General features: G+C 34.1%; 2 protein-coding genes across 2 annotated transcripts in view; one reads left to right on the forward strand and one right to left on the reverse strand.

Annotated features, from left to right (window-relative positions):
- The window catches only part of LOC117118174 (uncharacterized protein KIAA0355-like), a 41297-nt gene extending 27484 nt beyond the window's left edge, over positions 1 to 13813 (reverse strand). Inside the window, exons 1-2 of the mRNA XM_033262688.1 lie at positions 13620 to 13813; positions 12247 to 12648 (exon numbers count right to left, since the gene is read on the reverse strand). Coding sequence (XP_033118579.1) covers positions 12247 to 12624 — 378 coding nt within the window. The 5' untranslated portion in view covers positions 12625 to 12648; positions 13620 to 13813. The remainder of the gene's footprint in view (positions 1 to 12246; positions 12649 to 13619) is intronic.
- A 60-nt stretch (positions 13814 to 13873) lies between these two features.
- LOC117118189 (glucose-6-phosphate isomerase-like) lies at positions 13874 to 25100 on the forward strand. The gene is made up of 13 exons (XM_033262706.1): positions 13874 to 14103; positions 15065 to 15155; positions 15820 to 16008; positions 16509 to 16592; positions 17325 to 17468; positions 18266 to 18382; positions 18625 to 18678; positions 19028 to 19252; positions 19725 to 19887; positions 20668 to 20744; positions 20977 to 21105; positions 22331 to 22473; positions 23598 to 25100. The coding sequence occupies exons 1-13, from the start codon at positions 13976 to 13978 to the stop codon at positions 23719 to 23721; spliced, it is 1668 nt and encodes a 555-aa protein (XP_033118597.1). The 5' UTR covers positions 13874 to 13975; the 3' UTR covers positions 23722 to 25100.
- The last annotated feature ends 811 nt before the right edge of the window (positions 25101 to 25911 follow it).

Here is a 25911-nt window from a genome sequence, read left to right on the forward strand (position 1 = left end):
ATCAACAAAGAATGAGTCGTAAAATACATTTTTAGCATGAGAATGTTGTACTTTGTTGAAATTCACTGTTTTAAACATGGGGAAGATGCATGGTGGAGTGCAATACCCACCTCAACCCCATCACGGTTGGGGCTGACGCATGGAAATGGCACTCTTATATATAAAATGTTTTTCCAATTTGTCTGAATTTGACAATTCTGGCGAGTTTTTTTTTGTGGAGTCTAACACGGTATAAATCCGGAAACGGCCATTTCCAGTTCTCGCCCGAACGGGTGTTAGACGTGGACCGCCTGCTGATATCCGCTGATAATCCAACGCTGCAAATTGCAGTGTTTTGGAGGAGCAAAAGCAGCAAACAGGGAGCATTTTTTATTGCTCGCTCTATGCTTGATGCCTTTGTGATAGCTCTTGAATTGTTTTAACACACGCCAGAAGTAAAGTCTGTTTAAATTGTCATGGTCCCTGCTTCGTTTACAGTAAAATTTTTAAAAAAAAACAAAAAAAAACTGAAAAGCTCGATAAAATAAATTATTTCAACGGAGGGTTAGCCTAAAATCCAGATTGTTACCCTATTACATACGTCCGCCACATGCCTACGTGATCGTGGTACCACTGCTTACTTGTTAAACAATGGTAGTAATTTTCTGTTTTATACTACCATTGCCACACGAATGAAAGTTTATTCTGGGTTTATACGCCCAAAATGTACATCTGCAATTTATTGTGAATTTTCAATGTAGGCTCTATTATGAAGCTTATTGTTGTAGCTTCTTCGGTCATTTCATTACTTACAACATTATGCAGTGTACCAACGCCGATGTCCGTGTCTTAATTAAAGAGTAGGGTGACGTAAGAGTCCAGGGAAACTTGATAAACCTCATCATTTGCATAATACCTTAGATCTTACGTCAGAGGTTAATGGTTTTTTGAAAGCTAAGTTCTGCACAAATGGGTAGACCATCCGCCGACACAATACTGGTAAGAACCCTATGTAAATTTTTCCGTTCTCGCACGAACACACTCTTAGCTTCCAAAATTCATGATACAGTAGAAAGACTGCAACGCCTCCACAACCTCGGCACACACATATAACTAATGTAAACTGTAACATTTGCGATGCACAATGGTTAATTTTAGTTTGGTTATCACTAATTCTTCACACATGATTTGTGTTTATACTTATGTTCCAGTCGGCTATAACTCCTTCACCCCTTGAACACAAAATTGGAACAATTTTAGGGGGGGGGAGAGGATGGCCTTAGACCCGGGCAATCCCCTTTTCAATCAACATATGATTTCTTTTAAGTCTAAACTACATCCAAGTTATACCCTGGGCCTTGCCCAAGAAAAGGTTGGTACGTAAAATTGGGCGTAAAGTAGTTGGGGGGCTTTCATTAAAATCCGAGGTGGGCTTATACCCGAGGAACAACGGTACAGAAATATGTATACTTTGATTTGTTTATTTTTCATAAATTTTTAATTTTGTTTATAAGTTCTATTAACTGTTTAAAAAATGTTCTTACATTTATACCAATATTATGAAATCAATGTATTCATAATGATAATATAGTTGACAGATAATTATGTTCCCAGATTTTAATACCCTTCATTTCAAAATTCCCAGAAGAGCAGAAACCTTAATGAGTTATACCCTAGATATTTGAATTATTCTCTCATATGTGGCAAAGACAAGCCAAACCAATCACTCGTCGCAAATCGTGTTTCAGAGAAAATGGCCAAAACATGCTGGAATGTAAAATTTTTTAAAATCTATTTTATTGCATTAAACTAACCTTTATATATCTACACATCATTCTATGCTGTTATTTTCCCCATTTTCAATGTTAAAACAATACTTTTTAAGGATTTAAAGATAGTTTCTGCCTGAGAAATGCCTCAAATCATAAACTTTGACGGTTAATTTCTCGTACATTGTTCTTTAAACAGCTGTGTGGTTAAACGCTTGTAACTTCATAAGGAAATGTCCGATTTGAATGATTTTTTTTACCATTTTATAGCTATTATTTTACTCTCTATAAACACTGTATTAATAACTCAAAATCGATTTTTGCGACGAGTGACTGGTTTAGCTTGTCTTTGCCACATCTAACCCCTTGCCCTATTTTAAAGCATGCTGTGAATATTCAAGGTCTAGATTGATAAACAAATATATTTTAAGAGATTTTATTATCACATTGTAAATTATGCTTCAAAAGCTGTATTGTTTTACATCCATAATGGCAACACATTTTCCAAGAAATCAACATTAAATTTCAATATTAGTTTGATAAATCCACCCATGTAATCATCCGTGACCGCAAGAAAGTTCATTACGATATAATCAGATATAACATGCTCTGCAGAGTATGCAAAAACAAACCGCTAATGGACTGTCTCTGCTACTACACTGATATTTGATGGCTAGATGATCCGAATACTGACAATAATAAACAACCCATGTGGAAAATACACACAGCTGAAATCCACAGCACTCAGCATCACACATGCTGCAGATCATATCTTTTTAATAAGTTCAGGATATTAACCCTAATATTAGTTTGGCATGCTTTGCCATTTTCAAAAAAGTGAATAAGAAAATCAATGTAATATTATCCTGTGCTTATAACAACAAATTAATTATTAATTGAACATCTGATAAAATCAACAATAAAAATGATTAAAAAAAAAAAACACGTTCCATTAGGTAGCAGTAATTAAAATAATGGAATTCTTTTGACATACAAGCTTATTTTTATGACTTCCATATTTAATATATTTATCATTGTTGTTCTTTATTGGATTTCAATATTTGTAAATTTTTCTTCTGTATTCTAATGTTGTAATGTGTTGTCTAGCTTTCTTATTAATTGATTTAAATGTGTATTTTAAATATCTTTAATAAGCTATTATTACTTTTAATTATTCTGTAAATTTCACAATTTCCTTAAATTTGCAATAAAGTCATTTTGTATCTTGTTTTTTTTATACATTTCAAAGTCTATTTGATTTTGATTTTTTATTTTTTTTTGTGTGTTCCAATTACTGTATGTTTTTTCTGATAGCATTGTTAGTATACAGTAATGCATTATACAATTTATATAAAAGCTGGCATATTAATTGTTATTTACATTGAAAGCATTCTGAATTGTAGTAGCTAAACCAAATACAAGTTTTCTCACTACAGTACATATTGTACCCAGTACTTTACTATAGAATTATAAACAAAACAATACAATCATGCTAATTTCCTATTGGAAAAGATGTACTGTACCACGATTTGGAGAGCACTTTGCCCAAGGACAGGCATAGTACTTGTAGCAAGTGTTGAATTCTCAGACAAGACTCTCTATTCTCAGACATTCTTATTGTTAATCTATGCACTATTCAAGGAGATAAAACTGTAATGTGGTGTCAAAGTACCTGGTATGCGAGTTTGGCTACAATATGGAAACAATCTTTGATGTAGTTTACCTAGTGTACAAGGCAATTTGAAAAAAGGTGCCCAATCTTTACTCAATACACAGCTTCCCTCTTGCCATCCATGCATGGTTATCCACATAGCTCTTATAATAATCACAGCTGCTCACTTTTCCATTCACCCCTACTAATACTACCAGTGGCCACAAAAGCAGGGGTCCTGAAGATAAGACCTAAAGACAGAAAACCCTAAAATGCTTGTTGCGAAAAAGCCAATCATTTTGTCAGGATATACTGTTTGAAAACACTTTTAGTCTGAGAGGGCCATCTCAAAGCATTTTTTTTAGAAGAACCTATTCTCGAAATTTTCTCACCTCAGCCCCATCCTTGGTGGGGCTGAAATGGTTGGGGATCTACCTATAGGGGACCTCGGATCCTTCGATAGGGAATTTCAAGCGCTGCTACTGGCTCCTAATAATAGCCAAGATGCACAGTTGCCTACGTTCAACCCAATGTACAGCTGCCTACTCGCCCCAGTTACACAGCTGTCGATTCTACCGTAGGTTTAGCGTGGGAGTTACAGTATATGCATAGTAATTGCATGATGCAGTAGCATACTTTTCATTACCATGACAAACACCATATTGAAGATTTCACTAGGAAAACTGAATGTTATCATTGATCTTATGATATAAAATTTCAGTGGAAGTTTAAACATGATTGCATCATCACATTTTAAAATCCACCTACAGTACTGTAAATTAGCAATGAAAAAAAAAATCCCTCAAGTTAACAGTTAAAATACTTTAATAACTTTCCAGTCCTAAATTATTTTTCATAGACCTTAAATTGGCAAGGTAAATCAATTGAAGGATTTTCTATAGTAAAATGTCTGTGAATCCACTAAAAGTAATTCGATTTTTAATCCTTTCTGGATGGAAGTTAACAACTTATTTAATTCTTTTAAATGAGCTTTCAACATTTTTTAATTAAATTTTTGAATGTTCCAGATTTTTTTGTTGGCATACAGTAAATCTTAAAGGAAATGATAAAACACAAAATGAAAGTATTTGACTTTACATAACATTGCACAATATTAACTTTGAAAATATTATTCAATATTACAAAGAAAGTCATCAATCAAATTCTAAATGTGAAAGTCAAGTAGTTAAAGTCTCTGGATCTATTAGCAAAGAGTACCTAAATGATTTATGTATACAAAGGCCCAATAACTCACTTCCTTCTCATCCAATAGCATTTTGTAAGTCAGGACCTTTACCATTATTGCTGCATCTTAAAATCCAATGATTACCTGCACAAACCAAGAATAAAATCTTTTTCGCAGAGGATAAATCCACAATTCTATTTAATAGATACTGTATGACCAGCAAGTTGTAGTATAGCATCAATATTATTATACTCCCTGATATGACATTCCTGCAGCCCTAATGGTGTATTTATAGAAAAGCAAGGAATGCGAGTCAGAGAAGAGGCTGTCTCTTATACACATCTAGTGCCTGACTTCAGTGTTTTACAAGTCGCTTATTCCGTCCATCTCTAAATTAACTTTCTCGTTGGTGGCGCTGTCCAGAATGAGAAAAATAATATATTAAAAAAAATAAGAGACTTGTGGCAAGTCTATTCAACAAGGAATGAGGAACAATGTGCAAATCTAGGGGCGGGGGATATCGATGGCTATGACTAAACCAGAAACTGGCTCTCAACATCTGAAGTAACTTACTTTTCTATTTACTTCCATATAATTTACTATTATTATTTACAGTATTACATTTCAATAAATAAATAGGGGAGGGGAGAAGATGCCCAGGCATTGGAGAAAGTGAAAGCCAATTTGTCAGGGAGTACTGTAGATGCGATACACTTGTACAAGAAAGTAGCGAGGAAGGTAAAAGTAAAAAAACCTTAGAATATTAATTTTGTCACTAATTGAATTGCAATATTTTAAGTTATCATCATTTTTCAATTACTGTATGTATTCATTCAAAGGCAAATGGGATGAGGAAGTGATACAGGCTTTGGTGAACAACAATTTGACTTGGAAAAAAAGGTCAAATTTTCTAGCAATCAGAACTCATCACACAACCAGTAATGGAACAACTAAAACTAAGTATTAACATATTATCTGAATATCTTTAATGGAAATGACACTCAGTACTTGATTCCGGCTCCCTGGGGCCTCAATGCTAAATCTTGTGAGTCTGCTGAGCCTCTCAGCATCTCAAGTGAAAACCACTGACTTACAGGACATTGGTGAATCTTTATAGAATATTATTTTTTATGAGGAAAAATGCCTATAAAAGAAATTCACACTATCACCAAATATTGGTATATTAAATTTATACTTTTAAATATATTTAAGACTAAATTAATTCCATGCCATATTAATTTTTACATGTCTTAAGAAAGAAATATCAACAATATGCTGAGCCTCTCAGCATCTCAAGTGAAAACCACTGACTTACAGGACATTGGTGAATCTTTATAGAATATTATTTTTTATGAGGAAAAATGCCTATAAAAGAAATTCACACTATCACCAAATATTGGTATATTAAATTTATACTTTTAAATATATTTAAGACTAAATTAATTCCATCCCGTATTAATTTTTACATGTCTTAAGAAAGAAATATCAACAGTACTAAAAACAGGCTACCTGTATTCAATGAAAATGGAATAACATAGGCCTCTACAGTAACCAGTATTTATAGCCATTGTACACAGGCATTGATCATAATTCCCGGGCTGGGAAATTAAACAAGTCGACAGAGGCATCACTTATTTTCTTGGAGAATGGTTATTTTTAAATTTTTTTTTTATTTCCTCAAGGCTTGTATTCCACCATAATATCGACGGTACAAGGCTGCAAAGGCACTTCTTTTATTCATTTTATAGTTTTAATTAAGTATTGCAGAAAGCTAACACAGAAAAATAAATTACTTGGAAAAAAGCTAAAGCTGATTGGTAGAACCACCAACAGGTTATGCTCTAAATGAAATATATTCTTTGCTTGCGATGGATTAGTAATAATACTTATATAAGAGAGGCGAGATCAATATCCGACAATAATTTGCTTTTGTACAAAAACCAAATCTGGTATCAATAGGAAATGGAGCCCATTAACCTAATTCTGTTTTCTGTATAGTAAAAATCTAAAAAAAAAACATCAAGAACTTTTTGTCTCTTATTGAAGAAAAAACAACTTGCATTCACATTCGTATTCATTGTTGTTCTTCATGCAGAGACCTACATAGAAGTACTCAAAGTACTGTAATATAGTACTGTATGAAGTAGTAGCACATGTACTGCATTTCCTGGGATATAAAGCCCACCCCTACATCAAATTGATGTGCCAGTGCTACCCCCTGCAAACCCCAAGGTATTGTATAGTTTAAATTTGAGTAGCTCAGCTCACTTTAAAAACTATAAAATTAAAGATTGGCTTTGAACTGGGCATGCAGTCTTGAAAAATTGGTTTTCAATGGACCACTCCTACTGTACATAGTGGGAAAAAACAAGCCAAACCAGTCACCCATCGCAAATCATGTTCCAAAGATAATGGCCAAAACATGCTGGAATGACAAAATCTTTGAAATCATTGCACTAAACTATAATTTATATCCATACATCATGCTATGCTGTTATTTTCTCAATTTGCAATGTTAAAACAACAATTTTTAACGATTTGGTGATGGTTTCTGCAGATGTATGTTTAAACTCCTATAACTTCATTATCGAAATGTCAGGTTTAAATGATTCTTTTACCATTTTATATCTCATATTAGAACTTGTTTAAATCTTTATTAATAACTAAAAATCAATTGTTGCATCAAGTGACTGGTTTGGCTTCTCTTTGCCACATACAGTATTATTGTATACAGTACAGTAGGACAGTTTATATCAGTTTGAAAAATGATCAGTTGCTTTTGTGAAAAGGAGGTTCCAAGGATAAAGTATAATCCTGACTCTTGAAATGGCCCACTGGTAAGCTAATACCCAGTAAACTATAGCAGCTGGGCCTGGTATAAATTGTTGTGCCTCCTATCATGATGTAACCCTGAGCAATGGCCGAAGGGTGCCCTCAATTACACTTTAACTTAAGCAGTTAGAATTTTTTTTAGTTTTCCTGCCCTCCTCTGATCATAAAAGATCACTAAACTAGGTACAAAAAAAGTTTTGCCTTACTAATAATTCATGAATATAAAATTAGCACAAATAACTTGTTGGAGTAGTACATAGAGAATATGCATGAGACACAAATAAGCATACAAAGTTAAGTTCAGGAAAGTACAGTGATAGTTAAAAACTGGTCCATATGATCAACAACAGCGCAAACTGTCAATGGATGAAGAGCTTTATACAGTAGCTGATCATAAAAACAGTGGCATATATGGCTCACCCTCCCTCCCCCACCCCTGTAGAAATTTTTTAAGCAAAAAAAATAAGCAATAAAAAGTAGTTAAAAATCATCTCACCATTCTACCATATTTTGCCTGCTATCCCCCTCACTTTATTGTTGAGCGCACCCACTATAACTTTCTGAAGCCCCCCCCCCCTTCTTCTTATGTATAATAATATTCCGACACGACTTTGAGTCAGGAAAATATCATAGGAGTGATGTTTTACCCTACCTGACGTTTTATCGTACCGAATACTCGGTACACTCCAAAATACCTGCGCAAAAAATTATAAGTGATTCGAGTAAGAATCAAACCCACAACCTCCAGATAACTAGCCTGGTACCGTAACCACTAGATTACCGAGCTTACACTTAGTGACTATATTGAATCTAATTACAAAAAAAAAAACACGTCAGGAAGGGCAAACCATCACTCCTATGTCTAATAATTGCTACTAATTAACAGAATCATAATAATAATAATTTATTATTTTAGCTTGCAAAAAGTATATTAAATTCTTTCAGTAGAGAACTAAGCTTCACTTCCTGGTTTTGAAATCATGTTAATTATTTGTCATACTATGTACTTATTTCCATTTCCTTGTACAAATTCCTGACCAATATAGCCTGATGGTATTACCAGAGACACACAATCCAGTATCATGTCAAAAGACAGATGTTACAGGAATTTTGGACCCCTTATCAATTCAACCACTTAAATCCAAACTGAATCTGCATCCCACACATACGAGCCGATCGGGGGAGGGGGGCACGTATTTGCTTCTAGTTTGTCTTATTTCAATACATGGCAATAATGAATGTAAGTCTGAAATTTTTTAATGAATCAATTTGGCAAAATAGGCGTTCTCCTTATTGGATCTACCCGTCACCTCCAGACAGCAACAAAGTGTCTACTGGGCAGGGAATTTGGCGCTATGGCCAACTGAATTCCAGATGGATTTTTCAAGGGGTGGGAGGGATGGGAGACAATGATTAAGCTGTCATTAGCCAAATAGCCAAATCCTTATACTGTAAGCTGAATTTTGCTAAATATTTTCTTTCAAGTTTAGCAAAAAAGATAATGGAAAATTTTACAGCTTTATTAATAGCAGGAGGATGATGAGAAAAAAAATGGAGATAGGATGCAAGGAAGGAGATAAGAAAAAAGACATGGGAAAAGGATGAAGTGTAAGGAATAATGAAAACTTGGTGATAGAGAGAGGATAATGGGTCAAAGTCTAAGATGGAAAATAACTACAGAAAAAGATGAAAGAGGATGAAAGATGGATTGTTGGATTTTCCTCAGCAAAATTGATTTAATGAAAGTCACATTGCATAATAATTAATGCAGCATTCATGTTTATATCATTACAGAAGTTAACTGCAACCAGAAAGCATAATGCCTGAGACAGATGATTCTATTAAAATAAAATGTAAAACAATTGGTTTTCCTGCAAAAACTGCCTCATCCATGAAAAAAATCAGTCGCTCAATCTAAAGTCCAATCTTAGTCGAGGCTCAATGACAACGGCTCACAAATGCACTGTGCAAATTACTTAAGGAAGCAGTAATGGAATAGGTAGCAAAACTAGCACACAACATGACACCAAATGCTAGCATCAAACACATCCATCATTGGCAAGTGTCAAATATTGCTTTGTTTTTTCATTGAAAATAAAGAGCTGGCATATGCTTTGTACTGATGCTAAAGCGACTGTTAATAATTACTAACAGTATGCAGTTGTAGTATTAACAACGTCTGCCAGCTTCTTACTTTCAGTGCAAAGAATAAAAAATGAGATACTTGTAGCAACATTAACAGAAATAGAAGGTATTGTTTGATCTTTTGATATTAATGGTAAATAATAAAAGATGATGGTAAGGAAGAAGAGGAAAAAGAAGCAGATTTATCACAAGAAACTGGAGATATGAAGCTCTACATACAGTACATTACCAAACATTCAGTAAATCAAACACAAATGGTCTTCGATAGAACAAATATACATGTGCATTCTTTATGTATCGCCTGAAGGTAGTGCATACAGATAAAATGAAGTGTGGGTGTAGAATGATTATGTGATGGGCTTAAAAATACAGATTTAATTGAATTAATAGAAAGCATAACAAAGAACTATACAGAAATATATATAAACAGAGCAGTCTAAAAAAAAAAATGGAAACAGATTATAGTAATTGAAATAATACACCATCAATTTCTGGTATACATTAATCATTAATGTACTACTGAACATGAAAAAAAAAACTCATTTATAAATGAAAATATTAATGTAAAATGTTTTGATGGTAGTTCACGAAAATTAGTGCATCTGGTGTATGCTTGTTAATGAAGGTTTTAATGACGTAAACAGTATTTTGCTCAAAGTTTAATAATTAACCATGAGACTATAAATCAGGTTTACTCTTTGCAAATAATACTCCAGGGCAATAAATCAAACTGTAGTATTAACATTCAAATTGCTTTTTCTGTTTTGTGGGGAAAAAATTCAATACAGAAATTATTTCTTTTCCAAAAAAAAAAACAAAAAAAAAACTGTATGTTCTGTTGATAGTTTGAATCCCATATTTTTCTAAATTTAGTAATTTTTTTTTAAATAAAAAGAAACTTGTAGAACCATTGACCAGTATGATGATAGGTAAGTGATCATCATCTGTAAAAATAGTAATAAATGCAATTTTATTTATAATATTTAATGAAGACCATTATCAAGGTGCTTGAAAGAGTATGTTTTGATATTATAATGTCTGATTCATAAAGATGGTAAAAAAAATCCATATTAATTAACATCTATTGTGACAATCTTTTTTTTTGTTTATCTGAAAATGAGTGTAATGTAATTTCTTGTTAAAAATAAATATTGATTTCGAGAATGAATTTAACAATTATATTTTTTATTTACTGTATTTTATTTAGTAATTAATGGCAGATTATATTGCCATCGTACAAGATGTTATGAGCAACCAAATCTTCTTGAGTGACATAAAAATATATGCAAATATATCAGAGTATTATGTACCAAACCAGCACAAATAAGCCAATTCTTGATAAAGGTCAAATAAATTCAATAGAATACAAAATAATGTAAGAATTGATCTGAAGAACATACTTTAACCAAATTGTTTTTAAGAAAATGTTTTCTAATAAATGATTTGACTATGATTGCAGTAAATCTTTTGTACTTGCATCTGTAGGAAATAATTGTGTATGCACATGTATTTATATTAATTGAATCTTTACATGGCTTAATTTTTTATAATCGTTTAAAAATAAACAACAGTTGGAACCTCCAGTACAACTGTAGGTTATCATTATAATTTGACAGTGTATATAATGCTAATAAGTTGGTCACATCATTACACCTATCAATCTAGTGGAGTGAACCAATTCCAGATAAATAAGCTTGATAGTTGGAGCATTAGTTTACCCCAGCTTTCTTGGGTTGAATTGTCTCCATTTTTGTTAAAGTTTACTTCTTCTTATCGAGTCACTACGTAGCTAGTGTGTATGATCTAGCTTACGTACTGTAGTGTGGTAGAAGGATTCGCAGGTAGGATGGATACCTGACATGGGCCGTGACGTAAACGCTCCTTCTGTGGCCAGTCAGGGGACTGCAAATGGACCAGTACACCGGGGTAACCCCCTACTCTTTTCGAATAATGTACTGGGTTCTTTAAAGTGCACACGAGCCAATTGTATACACTGGACCTACAGTTTAGAGTCCTTATCCGAGAAGACTTGTTCCACCACCGGAACCATAGGTGAGTGTTCCATTCGAACCAGCACCGATATTATGGCTGTATGTCACGGTTCCCGTCTTAACCGCTCGGCCAATCGACTAGCCAAAAAGTTTACTTAATTATTTTGTATACTTGTGTTTTTATTTTGGCTAATGCAAAATGAAAAAAACAAAATGAAATTAGATTTGGAATATATCCTGTTATTAATACCTAACAACAACTGTTGTACATTATTACATTATTTTTCATCACTTTTTTCTTATTGTCTTATAGTTCTTTTGTTATATCCAACGAACAGATTTTTTTTCTATGGTTCAAGGAGCAAGTATCACATTTATGTAACTTACTTATTATATGATAAAATTATTAAGTTATGAGGTTATTAAATAAATTGAAGCATTTCTGTCAGTAGAATGATAATAATAAGTATACTTATAGCGCAAAATGCTAAAGGTTTCTATGTGCTTTGCACAGATTAAAACATAATGTTCGAAAAGTCATGACAATCTAGCACAACAAAAATGCAAATTCTCCAAGAGGTCTCCATCTACCACCACTCTAATTCATTAACCAGACCCTTCCCTAGGTGACTCCAGCTAAGGATATTATGTTTTGATAAATATGAATGCATGATATAAACAAATATCTATTACCTGCATACTTTCATCTGTCTTCTCCTTCAAGCCACGATTGATCAACCTTGAAGTCTGCAAGTTCACATTATCATTCACATGTTGGCAGACCTCTCCAGTTGTACTGGCTAACTCCTGTGAGATGTGCTGGAGGTTGGTAGCGACTTCACAGAACGGAGTGTCTTGAAAAAGTGTGGTGAAGCCCTCTGCCATATCATTGGCTGACTGGCATAGGCCCCTCATAGCCTGCAGGCAGGCCATGCTGTGGTGCTGCACTTCCTCTAGATGAGCCTTGTAACTGTTCGGCAGACTGCAATGGAAACGAGACTTGCTCTCATGCCCAATGCTGACCTCATTTCGACTGTTGGTTTGACCAAAGTGCTTCTTGAAATTTGACATCTTGCTGCTGTTTGAAGATGCACTCTAAAACATATTCAACAGAACAACGGATTTAATAATAATATAACTTCAAAACTTTAAACTTCATTGAAGGTTAAATGTGCAATTTTTATTTTATTTTACAGTATACTAAACGTTCTCTTCAGCAGCGAAATGCTATGAGAAGGGCAGAAAAACCAAAAGAAAAAAACAGAAACAAAGAGAGAAAAATACAGAAGGCACAAGTGGGAAGAAAAACGTATAGGCCCTATATTGCAAAGTTTTCTATTTGCTCAAAGGATATCTAAAAAAATCTTCTGAAATTTGCTTGGGAAATCGCTAGGAAAATAGGTGCACGAAATAGTAATTGCTGCAAAATTGCATCGATTTAATATCAAGATTTGGTCAAAGCCCAATTTTCGGCCCCTTTTTTCCAAAATGTGCGGAAGGATTTCTAGGCCAAATGTTTGCACGGAGGATACATTCCTTGCGCAGGCCTTGCTACTATATAGTCTGGCATAAGCCTAGGCTACTGTGTAGGCGGTAGGAAGAAGCAGTCTGTATATAGGCCTATGCCTCGTCTATCAAGTCAAATCAACTTAAACAGGATAGAGTAGGCCCCTAGATAGGCCTCTAGGCCTGCCCTAGACCACCTAATCTAGGCCTAGGCCTAGCCTAAATTCATTCATAGGCCTAGGCCTAGGCCCATATTTGTATGATGTTGTAATTTTGTACACCTCAAGCCCTACTAGACTAATTGCTAGGCTTGATATGGAATTGAAACATTAAGTCAGCCATATTTATACAACATATAGCTAAATAAGTGTCCACTCAATGAGCTCAGGCCAGGGTCTATTTAGGCCAATCGGCAGCTTGATAGGCAACAATTACAAACATTCACACACACAGCCGCGGCCCTCTGTGGCTGTGCTGGCGCTCTGTGTGCGAGCGAGATGGCCTGCACATCGAGAAAGTATACCTTCTTCCACCAAACACATTCATCATAGCATACTCACCGTGCAGTGCTGGTAAAAATAAACTCGGCTTGCTACATGTCTGTCTAAATTTGCAGGAAGAATTGGATGCTTAGGCGTCAAATTACTGTCTAGTAAAAGCAATCAATTTCAAGAGCAGCAGCGTGGGTATGTTGGTAGAGCAGAGAAATGATACACGACGACGATCGAGCGACAGATAATAGATACACAAAATGTAACCCGGAACATCTCTACGTATTTTATCCATATTTGGAAAAGGAAAGGTCAATGGCTAAAGTTCAAACAGCATCAACTTTTTTATTTACCAGGGAAGTACTTCTTGGTGCTGCAGCAGAGTTTTTGTGGCTTTAAACTTGTTGGTAATATTCGGTTCCAAAATGACAGAATCCAGCTTAAAGTTGAATGCTGACTGGAAAGCATTGCAAGAAGCCTATTCTAAAAATGGATCAAAAATGTGCATGTCAGATTTATTCAAGGGTGATGCAGGGCGTTTTGAGAAATTCAGGTAGGCTTGGCAAGTAAAAAAAGGAGAGAAGGGGAGGTGTGGTGTATGTTGGAACTGGCCTTTAAAATTAAAGATTTTTTATTAAATCGTATTTTTTATTTTACTTATGCAACCACTAAAATTATGTTATTTGCCTTTTTCCTATATAGTAAGCCGAAACTGAACAAAATAGCGTAAAATAAATATTAATGGTATCTTCAACAGGCTAGACCAGAGAGAGTGCCGGTGTTGCGGTTCTGGATAGGATGACAAGGCATTTTTTACGCTTTGTCAGTGTTTTGTTATATTAACTTCCTCATACACTTATTACATATTACATGTTTGCATTGTTTAGTATAAATGTTACTGCTTATGATATTTCTCATATAAATTATTTATACAATAAATACAGTTGTCTCTGCTTCCATGATGTTATTAGCTGAAGGCCAAAAAAAAATTTCTTGTGTTGGCCCCGTTTTGGGAAAATCTAAAAAATGGGTAGACCTAGGTCGGTAGGATTTTTTTTTTTTTTTTTTGTACCAATAATGTGTTTATGCCTAAAAAAGACCAATTTTTTAATCTATATTGAAGAGCAAAACAATCGCATAACACTGTTGCATCACCTATCGTCCAGCAAGATAGGTCTATTCCAGCCTTTTTAGCTCGCATTAAAAAATATTTTTCGTTGTAGTCAAAAAAAAAAACAAACAAACAAAATGCCATACCTCACTTTCATACAATTTGGGACGGTCGGGCGTGGCCAAGACAATTTTTTTTTTATTTGGCCTAAAGCTCAGACTGTGTGGAAATAGAGGTTTTTATAGTACCTCCTTGGTAAAATCTACATTACATTATGTATGTTCATGTTGTTTGTAGGCCTTGATTGCATTTATCCAAACTAAACTGCATTATTGTAAACTCATACACTTTGAACACTAAACTTGCAAGGAAAATTAATGTGTGATATTTTTTTTGTTCACAGCCGAACAGTTCCAACGAAGGATGGTGATTTCTTGTTAGATTTCTCCAAGAACATTATTGACGACGACATCTTTAATAAGCTCATCAGCTTAGTAAGAGTAACAGCTTTCTTGTTCCACCAAATCCACAGCAGGTGTTTGTCATCAACATCTTATCGTCATCATTCATTTCATCATCATCATCAATCATTATCATCATCATCATCATCATTAGTATTATAATCATCATCTTCACTATCAGTTCATTAAATCATCAAGTAAAATAAAATTTTATGTCTACTACTGTAAGCTTGCAACTTGAATGACACAAGATCACCTAACAATGGATGTTAACTTACTGTGAGCTTTCATCGATGTGATGTTGATATCATCAAAGAATGCTCGCAGTAAGTTAACACCACTGTGCTTGGTTTATTAATAGGGAGTTTTCGATTGCATGACAACAGTAGGACGTAGAACGTAATGACGTCACTAAAAGTCATCTGCGCATGCGAGAACGTTAAGGTCACCACGTCAAGTAGTTTCTGGAACGCAATTTGGCCAAATCTACGTACGCAGAGAACCTAGGACGCTAGGTAGGACGGTCACGCATGAGTGATTTCTTTCTAGCGTCGCGTCGTTGCACAAATCGAAAGCTCCCTATTGGTTAAACAGTCCTACATTTATATTGGTATAAAACATGTTTTTGTTTATTTTTAAAAGTTTTACTTTCTTTTCATATTATGTTCTATTTACATTGCTTTAACTGCTTTTTTAGGCCCGCTCAAGAGGTGTTGAGCAGGCAAGGGACAGAATGTTCAGTGGCGAGAAGATCAACTTCACTGAGAATCGTGCCGTGCTGCACACGGCATTGCGTAACCGATCAAATGCACCCATCATGGTGGATAACAAGGACGTCATGCCTGATGTGAATGCTGTACTTGCGAAAATGAAAGGATTTACTGAGGTAGGGTAATTATAATAATACTGAGCTGAGGGCCCTAACAATGTAACATTCCGGAGTGTCAAATTTAACTGACCATTTAAAATTGGGTCTCTTTTGAAATTGCTGAAAGCCATGCTCCGGAGGAAAACAAAATTGTTGTAGAACTGATTTTTTTCTAATACACAAATAGCATTTTTGAGGAAAAACTTGGGAACAGTTAACGAGATTCAGATTTTTTAATACTTAAAAGCTGGGGAAAAAAGGGCCGTTAACCACTCCTCCCTCCCCCCGAAAAAGAAAAAAAAATCAGTACAACATATCAAAACTTTGTTTTCCTCCAGAGCTTGACTTTAATTCCTATTTCATTTATTCATTCTTGTTGGTACGGTTAAAATGTAGAATATTTAAATATTTTTTAATTACTTATCAGTATAAAATATTTCGTACTACAGTATCAATCAGCCTTCATATATGTCTTATTGGAAATATTAAGAAATATTGTTTGCAAATATTAATTTTAGTCGGTACGGAGTGGAGACTGGAAAGGTTTCACAGGGAAAGCTATAACTGATGTTGTCAACATAGGCATTGGCGGGTCAGATTTGGTAAGTAAAACGTGACAAATATCATTGCAAGAACAGCTGATACCTTTGGATCTGATGTAACACTAGCCACTAAGCGCAAGCTCAGTGGCCAAGTGCTTATGACACTAGGGAAGTTATCTGGGTATCGTGGTTCGATTCCCACCCAAGTCACTTGCGAGGTTTTTTTTTCTGAAGTATTTGGGAACATACTGAATATTCAGTATGATAAGGGCAAACATCACTCCTAAGAACATGAAAGCTGTTTGTACATAAAAGATAGGATTCGGAAGATTCATTAACCTAACATGAATATAAGCAATATAATCATAATATTATTGATTATGAGTAAAAATTATAATAGTAATTATTTAAAATATAATAATTATAAAATTGGTAATATAATAATTATGTTAATTAAAAAAAATATGGAGGGTTCTGAATAATCAGCTTCTGCTGGTTGGTTCAGCCTCATTAAATATGGTTCAAATAAATATATAAATAAAATAAAAAATACTGGTAATTATAATAATGATAAAAATTGCAATGATTATAGTTATATTGAAATTGAAAAACATAATTATTATAATTGTAGCAATATTAATAATACAAAAAAAAACATTTTAAAGGTGATATTTTATCTACTGCTGCAAGGCACAACAAAGGAACAGGCAATGATAAACAGCAAATTCAGAATAACTACATTATATATTATGTACCGGTAGTTGAATAGTTCAATGTCTCTTTTCCCTGTAGGGTCCACTGATGGTGACCGAGGCCTTGAAGCCATATGGAGGACACCTGAAGGTACACTTTGTATCCAACATTGATGGAACACACCTTGCCACTACTTTAAAGAAGCTAGACGCTGAGACTACACTTTTCATTGTTGCCTCAAAGGTAAATTCTGTTTATTTCTCTCTCACCAAATATAAAAGACTCAAGTTTTCTCAACAATACAACAGTGTATAAATTGTCAAGAACAAGGCCATACCGAAATCATGATAAAGGTTACTTTAATGTACAATATTATAAAGAATAGCAGATTAACAAATAATGTGATAAACAATATCTTTCAAAATCTTATATTTATTGGATTACCTGTTCAGTAGTTAACTACTGATCTCCAACAGGACCAAGTATTCTTAATATGAACATCTCAATATGAAACTTTGAGTGGAGCTGTTTTTTTTTTGTTTTTTGTTTTGTTTACTGCGCTTGCGCAGATATTCTCTATGCTGTGGAAGTGAAATTCCTGTGTGAATTGCAATGTATTAAGGTTCACTTTAGTTCATTTCATTTGACAGGCATGCCAAGTACAGTGTGTATTGACAGATGACCAATAGCTGACAGCGCCATGTCCGATAAGAGTAATTTTGACCTAGGTCTGCAGTAAACTCATGCTCCTATCTGGAGCCTATTTATAGTCATGAGAAGAAATCTTTCTTTTTTTTCCTTTTTTTTTTAATAGGATTTGAACCAAGCACTGTGGATTGTAAGGCAAACCACCAAGCTGCAGATCCATTCTTTTTCCAATTTATAACATCTCTTTATCTTATTTACATATTCAAATAATTTACGGAAAAATTAAAATGATTTTATAAGGATAAAATATTATTTTGTCACTTCAGCACTTATTATTTGTTACAGAAATTATATAATTTTTAATAAATTTCTTAATATTTTATATTCTTCAGACATTTACAACTTTGGAAACCATAACAAATGCAACCTCCGCTCGTGATTGGCTGTTGACATTTGCTCAAGACAAGTCTGCTGTTGCTAAGCACTTCATTGCTCTATCCACAAATGCAGTAAGTGGTGTTTGATATCTGTGTGGTGCAGACTCTATTCTATTTGTAGGTTTTTTTTAAATTTAATTTTTAAACTTTCAGTAAAATAAGATTGTGGCTTTCACTGGTATTTGAAACCTTCTATCACAGTATGTTGTAACTACCGGTGAACGTTAATGATATACCATGTGTAATATTATATATTGAACTTTCTGGCCTTGTTGTCACTAAAGTATTATGTTATCTTTGTAACTTTATTTCAGGTCAAAGTTACAGAATTTGGAATTGATGAAAACAACATGTTCGGTTTTTGGGATGTAAGTAAATAATTTTTTTAACTGTTGTTCCTATATTTTACTTAACCTTTGAAAATGTATTTTATTTCTTTTAAGACAATCATCTTTTATTTATTCTTTCTTTATACTGTAGGCACTTTCAGTACTATTGCACTGATTTTCAAAGTGGTACAGTTTAAATATGACTACATCTGTCTCTTATACACATCTAGATGTGTATAAGAGACAGTATATATACCAAGCAAGAGAAGAGTCAATGAAGTACATTTATGTAGTAATATTGTTTTGAAATGAATATGACGGCATATTTTGAAAGCTAATTTTTAATTCATTAGGTAGTTCACTCAGAAACCATACATTTTCTTTGTAGTGGGTTGGTGGTCGTTATTCCCTGTGGTCGGCTATTGGCATGTCCATTGCCCTCTATATTGGAATGGACAACTTTGAATCACTGCTAGAGGGTGCACATTTCATGGATAATCACTTCCGTAAGACACCACTTGAGAACAACATTCCAGTAATCCTTGGCATGCTTGGAGTGTGGTATCATAACTTCTTCGGTGCAGAAACTCATGCACTTTTACCCTATGATCAGGTATCAAAAGTACTTTTTTGTTCGAATTTATTTAAAAGTTTTTAAATGTGTACTTTCTTTTATAAAAGAAAAAACATCAAGTACGTAATGAAAACATTGAATTCCTTATAATATTTAAAAGGGTCAAGTAAGTTATTTTATAAGTAAGTTTGCTTCTGTATGAGAAAATAGATTAAAACAGTCCAATCAGTCAATCAATCAATCATCAGTCATCTTTATTTTTCTGAGAGAGCATAGATATTCACTTATTACTTCTCATTTATATTGTAAAATAATATATTATTGATCCAATTATCAATCAGTCACCTTTATTGTTCTGAGAGAGCATAGAAATTCACTAATATTACTTCTCATTTATATTGTATAATATTATATTATTGATCCAATTATTTTTTATATTATTGTTGTTATTGTTATACTAATACCATTGGTAATAGTATATTATTACAAAATGTATTATTTTACTTTACAGTACTTGCATCGGTTCGCTGCATACTTTCAACAAGGAGACATGGAATCAAATGGGAAGTATGTGACAAAGGATGGGAACCGTGCAGACTACACCACCGGTCCAATAGTGTGGGGTGAACCAGGCACCAATGGACAACATGCATTTTACCAGTTGATCCACCAAGGTATCACATAGTACACTTAAGTCTGGTTCTCACGAGAGCCCTAGTATCCGGATCGGGAGCTAACCGTTAGCGCTAACTGTTAGCACCTGTGCGAGAACGCCCGATCAGTTAGTGCTAACCGTTAGCAGTATCTTGATACCGGTTAGCAAGCGCTATCGGTTAGCAAGTTGAGCGTGTTTCTATCATCAACCAATCACACGTACGCGTTTACAATTTCTAGTTTCTTATTGGCCAGTGATTCGATCATCATATTTTTGGTATCGGATCAGGATTTTCTTGGAGGGACGGACGGCAGCTAACGGTTAGCAGGATCCGGATCCTGCTAACCGTTAGCAGCCGTGTGAGAACATAGCCCTATTGTTATATTATCAATACCACCAGTATTAATTATAGATTATAGAAGTATTTTTCATTATCTGCTTTTTTATTTATTTTTTTTTCATACTTATGAGCCAGAATGTACAGAAAATCATGCTACAATCAAAACGTGGTCCCCTTCATCAACTTCAATAAAAAGGCTACTCAATTATATTATGAAGTAAATAGATAATCCAGTGTAACTGCTTTTAAACAAATATACATGGGGTCCCTTCCACTTAGTTAAAAAATTATCTGGTTGGAAAACATTTATATTTGGGAAGTTTTGATCCAATAAGGAAATGGGGTTAAGCCAGTTGTGGGTGGCAGATTCAATGAACATATAAGCATCAATTATGTGAAGGTTATAAGCATTTTAAATATAGTTGTGCTCAAATTGTTCTTATGTTCATTTCTTTGAAGGAACACGTTTGATTCCAGCTGATTTCATAGCACCCGTGGAGACTCACAACCCAATCAGTGGAGGTGTACATCATGAAGTAAGATGCTTCACTTTCTCTTATTTCAGTGTGGAGAAATAAAATAAATTATGTGAAAAATCTGATGAGAAAGTCCAATTAGGACTCTAGAAACCACCTCCCAACCATAATACAATACACGTATATGTAGTGCTGCTAATTTACACCTTCTTGTAATTTATCACTATGTTTGTATTAGTTATTATTTGGATATATGGTTGATATTGAAAATTTCTCCTTTTTCCATGTTCAGATCTTGCTTGCTAACTTCTTAGCTCAGACAGAAGCACTGATGAAGGGCAAGTCAAAGGAAGAAGCATTAGCAGAACTAAAGGCTGCAAACATGCCGGAGGACAAGATCAACCACATACTACCACACAAGGTAAGGCGACACTTTACTTTGTACCTTGTTCAGCAAACCCACAGCTCGTCAGTAATGATGATTTGAAATAAAAATAATATTTTATATTTGTTCATTTAACGTACCTGATGCCATGGAAAAAATGTAAATTTCAGAAAAAAATAAAAGTTTATCTTTATTTTTATTACGTCCGCTGCTGCCTTGAAAATATTTCTTCCTAATTATATAAATTGAAAGCATTTAACCATCCATTACTACACTGTTTAAATTCACCAATAAAATTTGATTTTTCTCCTCTGTCTTGATGTTTTTGGTAAAACTATTTGCTAAAGAAGAAAACAAAAATTTATTTTCATTTTTTCCACCCTCTAATGATCTTTAACAACATAATAATAATAAACATAAAAACATAAGTTCATGAAACAAGGTATTAAAAAAGTCTTGTCTAAGCTGAAAAGGTATTAAAGGCATGCAATTAACCTGTAACTTGTAGCTTCATTGTGGTGATTGAACCTTTCCAAAATGTCAATCTTACTTTACAACTGACCAATCAGAACGAAGTCAGGAATATATGTGTGTCCTACAAACACACTACTTGTCGTACAGACGCACATGTCTACATACTTTACGCTATTACTTTGGCAACAATATCTAAGGGGCGGGGCTTAGCATGACAGGTCCATTGCTTGCAGGTATTTGTGCAACGTCGTGACACTAGAACGGAATCACTCATGCGTGACCATCCTACCTGGCGTCCTACATTCACTGCATACGTAAGTTTGGCCAAATTGCGTTCCAGAATCTACTTAACGAGGTGACACTAACTTTCTCGCATGCGCAGATAACTTTTAGTGACGTCATTACGTTCTACGTCCTATTGTCGTCATGCAATCCGAAAGCTCCCTAATCTCATCCTTGCACAACAACAGGATCTGAAGTGTAACAGAGCACCGGATAACCCCTACTCTTCCAACATATGCACTGGATTCTTAAAAGTGCACACAGTGGTAATGACAGCAAAGTTAGCAGAATCTTATTAAATGAAATAAATGTCTAAAAATACATAATCTATAAAACGTCCAGCACCCAGCCATAGTGGAAAAATAAAATGAACAGCTTAAAATCATTTCTTTTGCTGGAAAGATATTTTTTACAGTAATGGTACTCCCACAAAATAAAGTATACTGATATTTACTTAATTACTATCTGTTTTTATTTCATTAACTTTTATTTCGGTCTGTTGCAGGTATTTGAGGGAAATAGACCCACCAACTCCATCATGTTCCAGAAGTTGACCCCATTCACACTTGGACTTCTCATTGTTATGTATGAACATAAGATATTCACACAGGGGGTTGTATGGAATATCAACTCATATGACCAGTGGGGGTAAGGAAGTGCATTACTCTATTTATTACAGTCTGCTTTGTGTATGTTTACCTGGATAAACTAAATATCACTATTGTTCTTTTAATAATACACACCTAAAAATAATGGAACAGTCCATCCCAGGGCAACATATGATCAGCATCATATGTGCTTTTTTATTATATTGTAGAGTTTTCTTTTAAAAGGAACAATGACAATAGTCAGTTTATCTGGGTGTCTCAGTGACAACCAAAAGCAGTGCTGATTTAATTTTCATTTTCAGTTTTTATACCTTGTTTTGCAAACTTATTTTTTAAAGTATTGTAAGAGGGCGGAAAAAATAAAAATAAAATTATGTATTTAGCTATTTGGCCAAAAATAAAATTATATTTTATTCGAAATTATCGTAATTAGCAGGCGACGGGTTCGCTAAACAGGGTATAAAAAAATTCTCATGTAGAATTTAATTTGCATCATCGTCATCATAATCTTTGATATAAAAGCTGGATTTTTCACAAGAATCTGGTTCATTCTCATTGTTTTATGATTCTCATACTCCTAACCTTTGTTTAATATTATCACACCACATAATTTCCTTACCCCTGGGCTGCATGATGTCCCCCAAATTTCCATTCCAGTATGTTACATCAAAATGACGACAAAATTGCTTTATGTTTCTAAATCCAGCATCAGTTCTTCTTAATATCTTTTCATTACTTTCAAATGAATGCTGGGGTCCCATGTCTCCAGCGCGAGTCTCCTGGGTATCGTGACAGCCTCCCACACTCGGGCAAGAATCTCCCAGAAAAAAAAAAAACCATCTCCCGCAAATTTGCATGCTTTTATTACTGTATTATGAATTGTCTCGCGGAAGTCAGTGCTGATGGCTATCAGCATGCGCAGCAAAATCTAACCAGACCCCCCCCACCCCCTGTCTCTTATACACATCTAGATGTGTATAAGAGACAGCTAATACCATTCTAGGTACAGAAAATTTAATGAAATTATATTGCAGTATATTAAAAAAAAAAACTATTTAAAATTATACATGTCACAAAATATTGAATTAAAGACATTAGATGGAAAAACAATATATATCAAAATCTTCAGTGACTTTAAATATGTAACTTCCTTTTCTACTTTAGTGTTGAGCTTGGCAAGCAGCTGGCCAAGATTATCCAACCAGAGTTGAAAGGTTCTGACCCTGTGACTTCCCATGATGCTTCCACCAACAGTCTGATCAACTTCATCAAATCTCACCGAAAATGACTGCAGTCATCACTATAGCAACAATACTAATCCACCAACGAAATTGATTTATTATAGATATCATTATTCAAAATTATAACAGCATTATATATTCATTAATAATAAGAGTTTTTGATGTGAATAATTCTATTGTTTAGTAGACAGTTTGATTGAATATGACAACTAGAAATAATGAATGAATAAATTTTTAATATCTGCTTTGGTGTAGCCATAGATGCTATACACATATACAAAATCTACGACAGGGGAAAGCATAAAATTGGTGGGTGGGCAACACACACAGGGTCTTTAATATATTTTTGCTGGCCCAACTTTGCTCTTCTGTGATTTATTGTATAGTCAGGGAGGTATTTTATACCTCCCTGGTATAGTTTAAAATTAATATTACTTATTTTCCATGTGCTTAAACCATGGCATTATTTCCCATTCTCCATGCTTCAACAAAATCTTAACTTGAATTTTCGGAACCACTAAATTTACTTCCACTTACTCATGATTTATTCATTTTCGCCAGTTCAATTATTTATTAAAACATCTAACTTCCAGTAAAACATATTCCATATTTGATGTGCAAAACAAAGAAGCAATATACAGTTCCATTAAATGATAACCAGAATTGTTTGGTTTTTTTTGTAGTTGTTTAGGCAGAACTGAGTTTGATAAAATACTTGCTTTTTTTGGAGCAGGTTTTTGACATAAATTGTGGTGGTGAATTTTGATAGCCTTTAGTCTTTTTATTTCGATAGAATTTAATATTTGTATATTTTTGCTATAGTTAAAGTAGGTATTAAATTACAGCAGAATATGGACACGAAAATTATGACAACCACCGTATTATAATGTTAGACTTATAATGTACATATTTACTTTCTGTGCCACTGATGATAAATTCCATTACGATGCATTGATGTTTGAAACTATCAGGTACACTGCTGGTGAGCAGGGTTGGGGAATTGGGAGTGTGACCACCTTGTCTAGGGACACAAGCAAAGGGCTGAATCCCCAAACGAAATTCATGTTTCATGGGAGCAATTAATGCACCAATTAATTTAATTTAACCATAAGGCTGTGGTTCAAAGTACCTTTCAACTAAGCCCAGCCTTTTGGATATTGTTTCAAAGATCTCCACAAGTGATATTGAACATCCATATTTAGAGGTGTTGGTATTTTTTTTAGCAAAAAATAGAAGTGAATTGCGCTTCTATACATTTAATTTAATTTGAACACCAATTACATGTTAATCAGGCCAGATGATACTAATGAATTATTGTTCTAGGAAGTAGTTATCTTGGTCAAGGTCACAACACTTTATGGGAGTGTTCCAAATGTGGTAATGTACTGTTTTTTATTCAAACCCTAATAAATATATTATGAATCTATAGGGCCAGGCTTCTTTCATGTGTTGTGGTTCATGTAGTGTGTGGTATTTGTGTACTGTATTTGATTTCTTGGAAGCATCATGTAGACTAGACTAATTTGCATATTTCCTTGCAAAGTTGAGATGTGAGAATACAGTACAAACACATTAATCACTTCAGTATAACCAGGGTATAACCATTGAGTGTGAAGAAGATAATGAGTATATGCAATCTGATTATTACTTCATCACTGATTTAACGCATTCACCATCTTCCCTATTTTTTGATTGGTTCACGCTCAAATAATTTATCTCATGTCTATTGAAAATGCTCTCCATGACTACAAGCAATACACAGGCAAGCAATTACATCTATGCTTACTCAGTAGAATGTATAATTACTATATTCACAAGTATAATGTTTCCCACTACAGTTGTATTTGGACACTGTAGAAGAACTACAGTTGAACATGCCAAAGTCGAATCTAAAATGGCATTGAAAATTATTTTTCGTTAATGAATGGAAAACACAACAATTTGGCATGTAAAATAAGTTAGGCAAAGTTGACTCGTGCCTGTATTCCACTAGACAAATTTATTTGTGCGAATCAAAAGCATCGGTTGTCATCCTGAGATCTGATTAGTGGTGCATTTTTTCATTAAAAACTCTGATAGAAATGTGAATGCGCATGAACTCGCGCTTTCGACTAAAGCTAGCCAAGTAGATTCTATACCATTATTTCTTGTAAATCAGAACAGCCCAAAGGGTACCACCAGCAAAGTAAACCTTGGTTTATTTTTGATTGCCATAATCCTACCAATTTCAGAATCAC

The sequence above is a fragment of the Anneissia japonica genome, unplaced genomic scaffold (genome assembly GCF_011630105.1).
Source record: "Anneissia japonica isolate Jap-2015-1 unplaced genomic scaffold, ASM1163010v1 scaffold11779_len1430905_cov172, whole genome shotgun sequence".
In the NCBI taxonomy this organism is placed as follows: Eukaryota; Metazoa; Echinodermata; class Crinoidea; order Comatulida; family Comatulidae; genus Anneissia; species Anneissia japonica.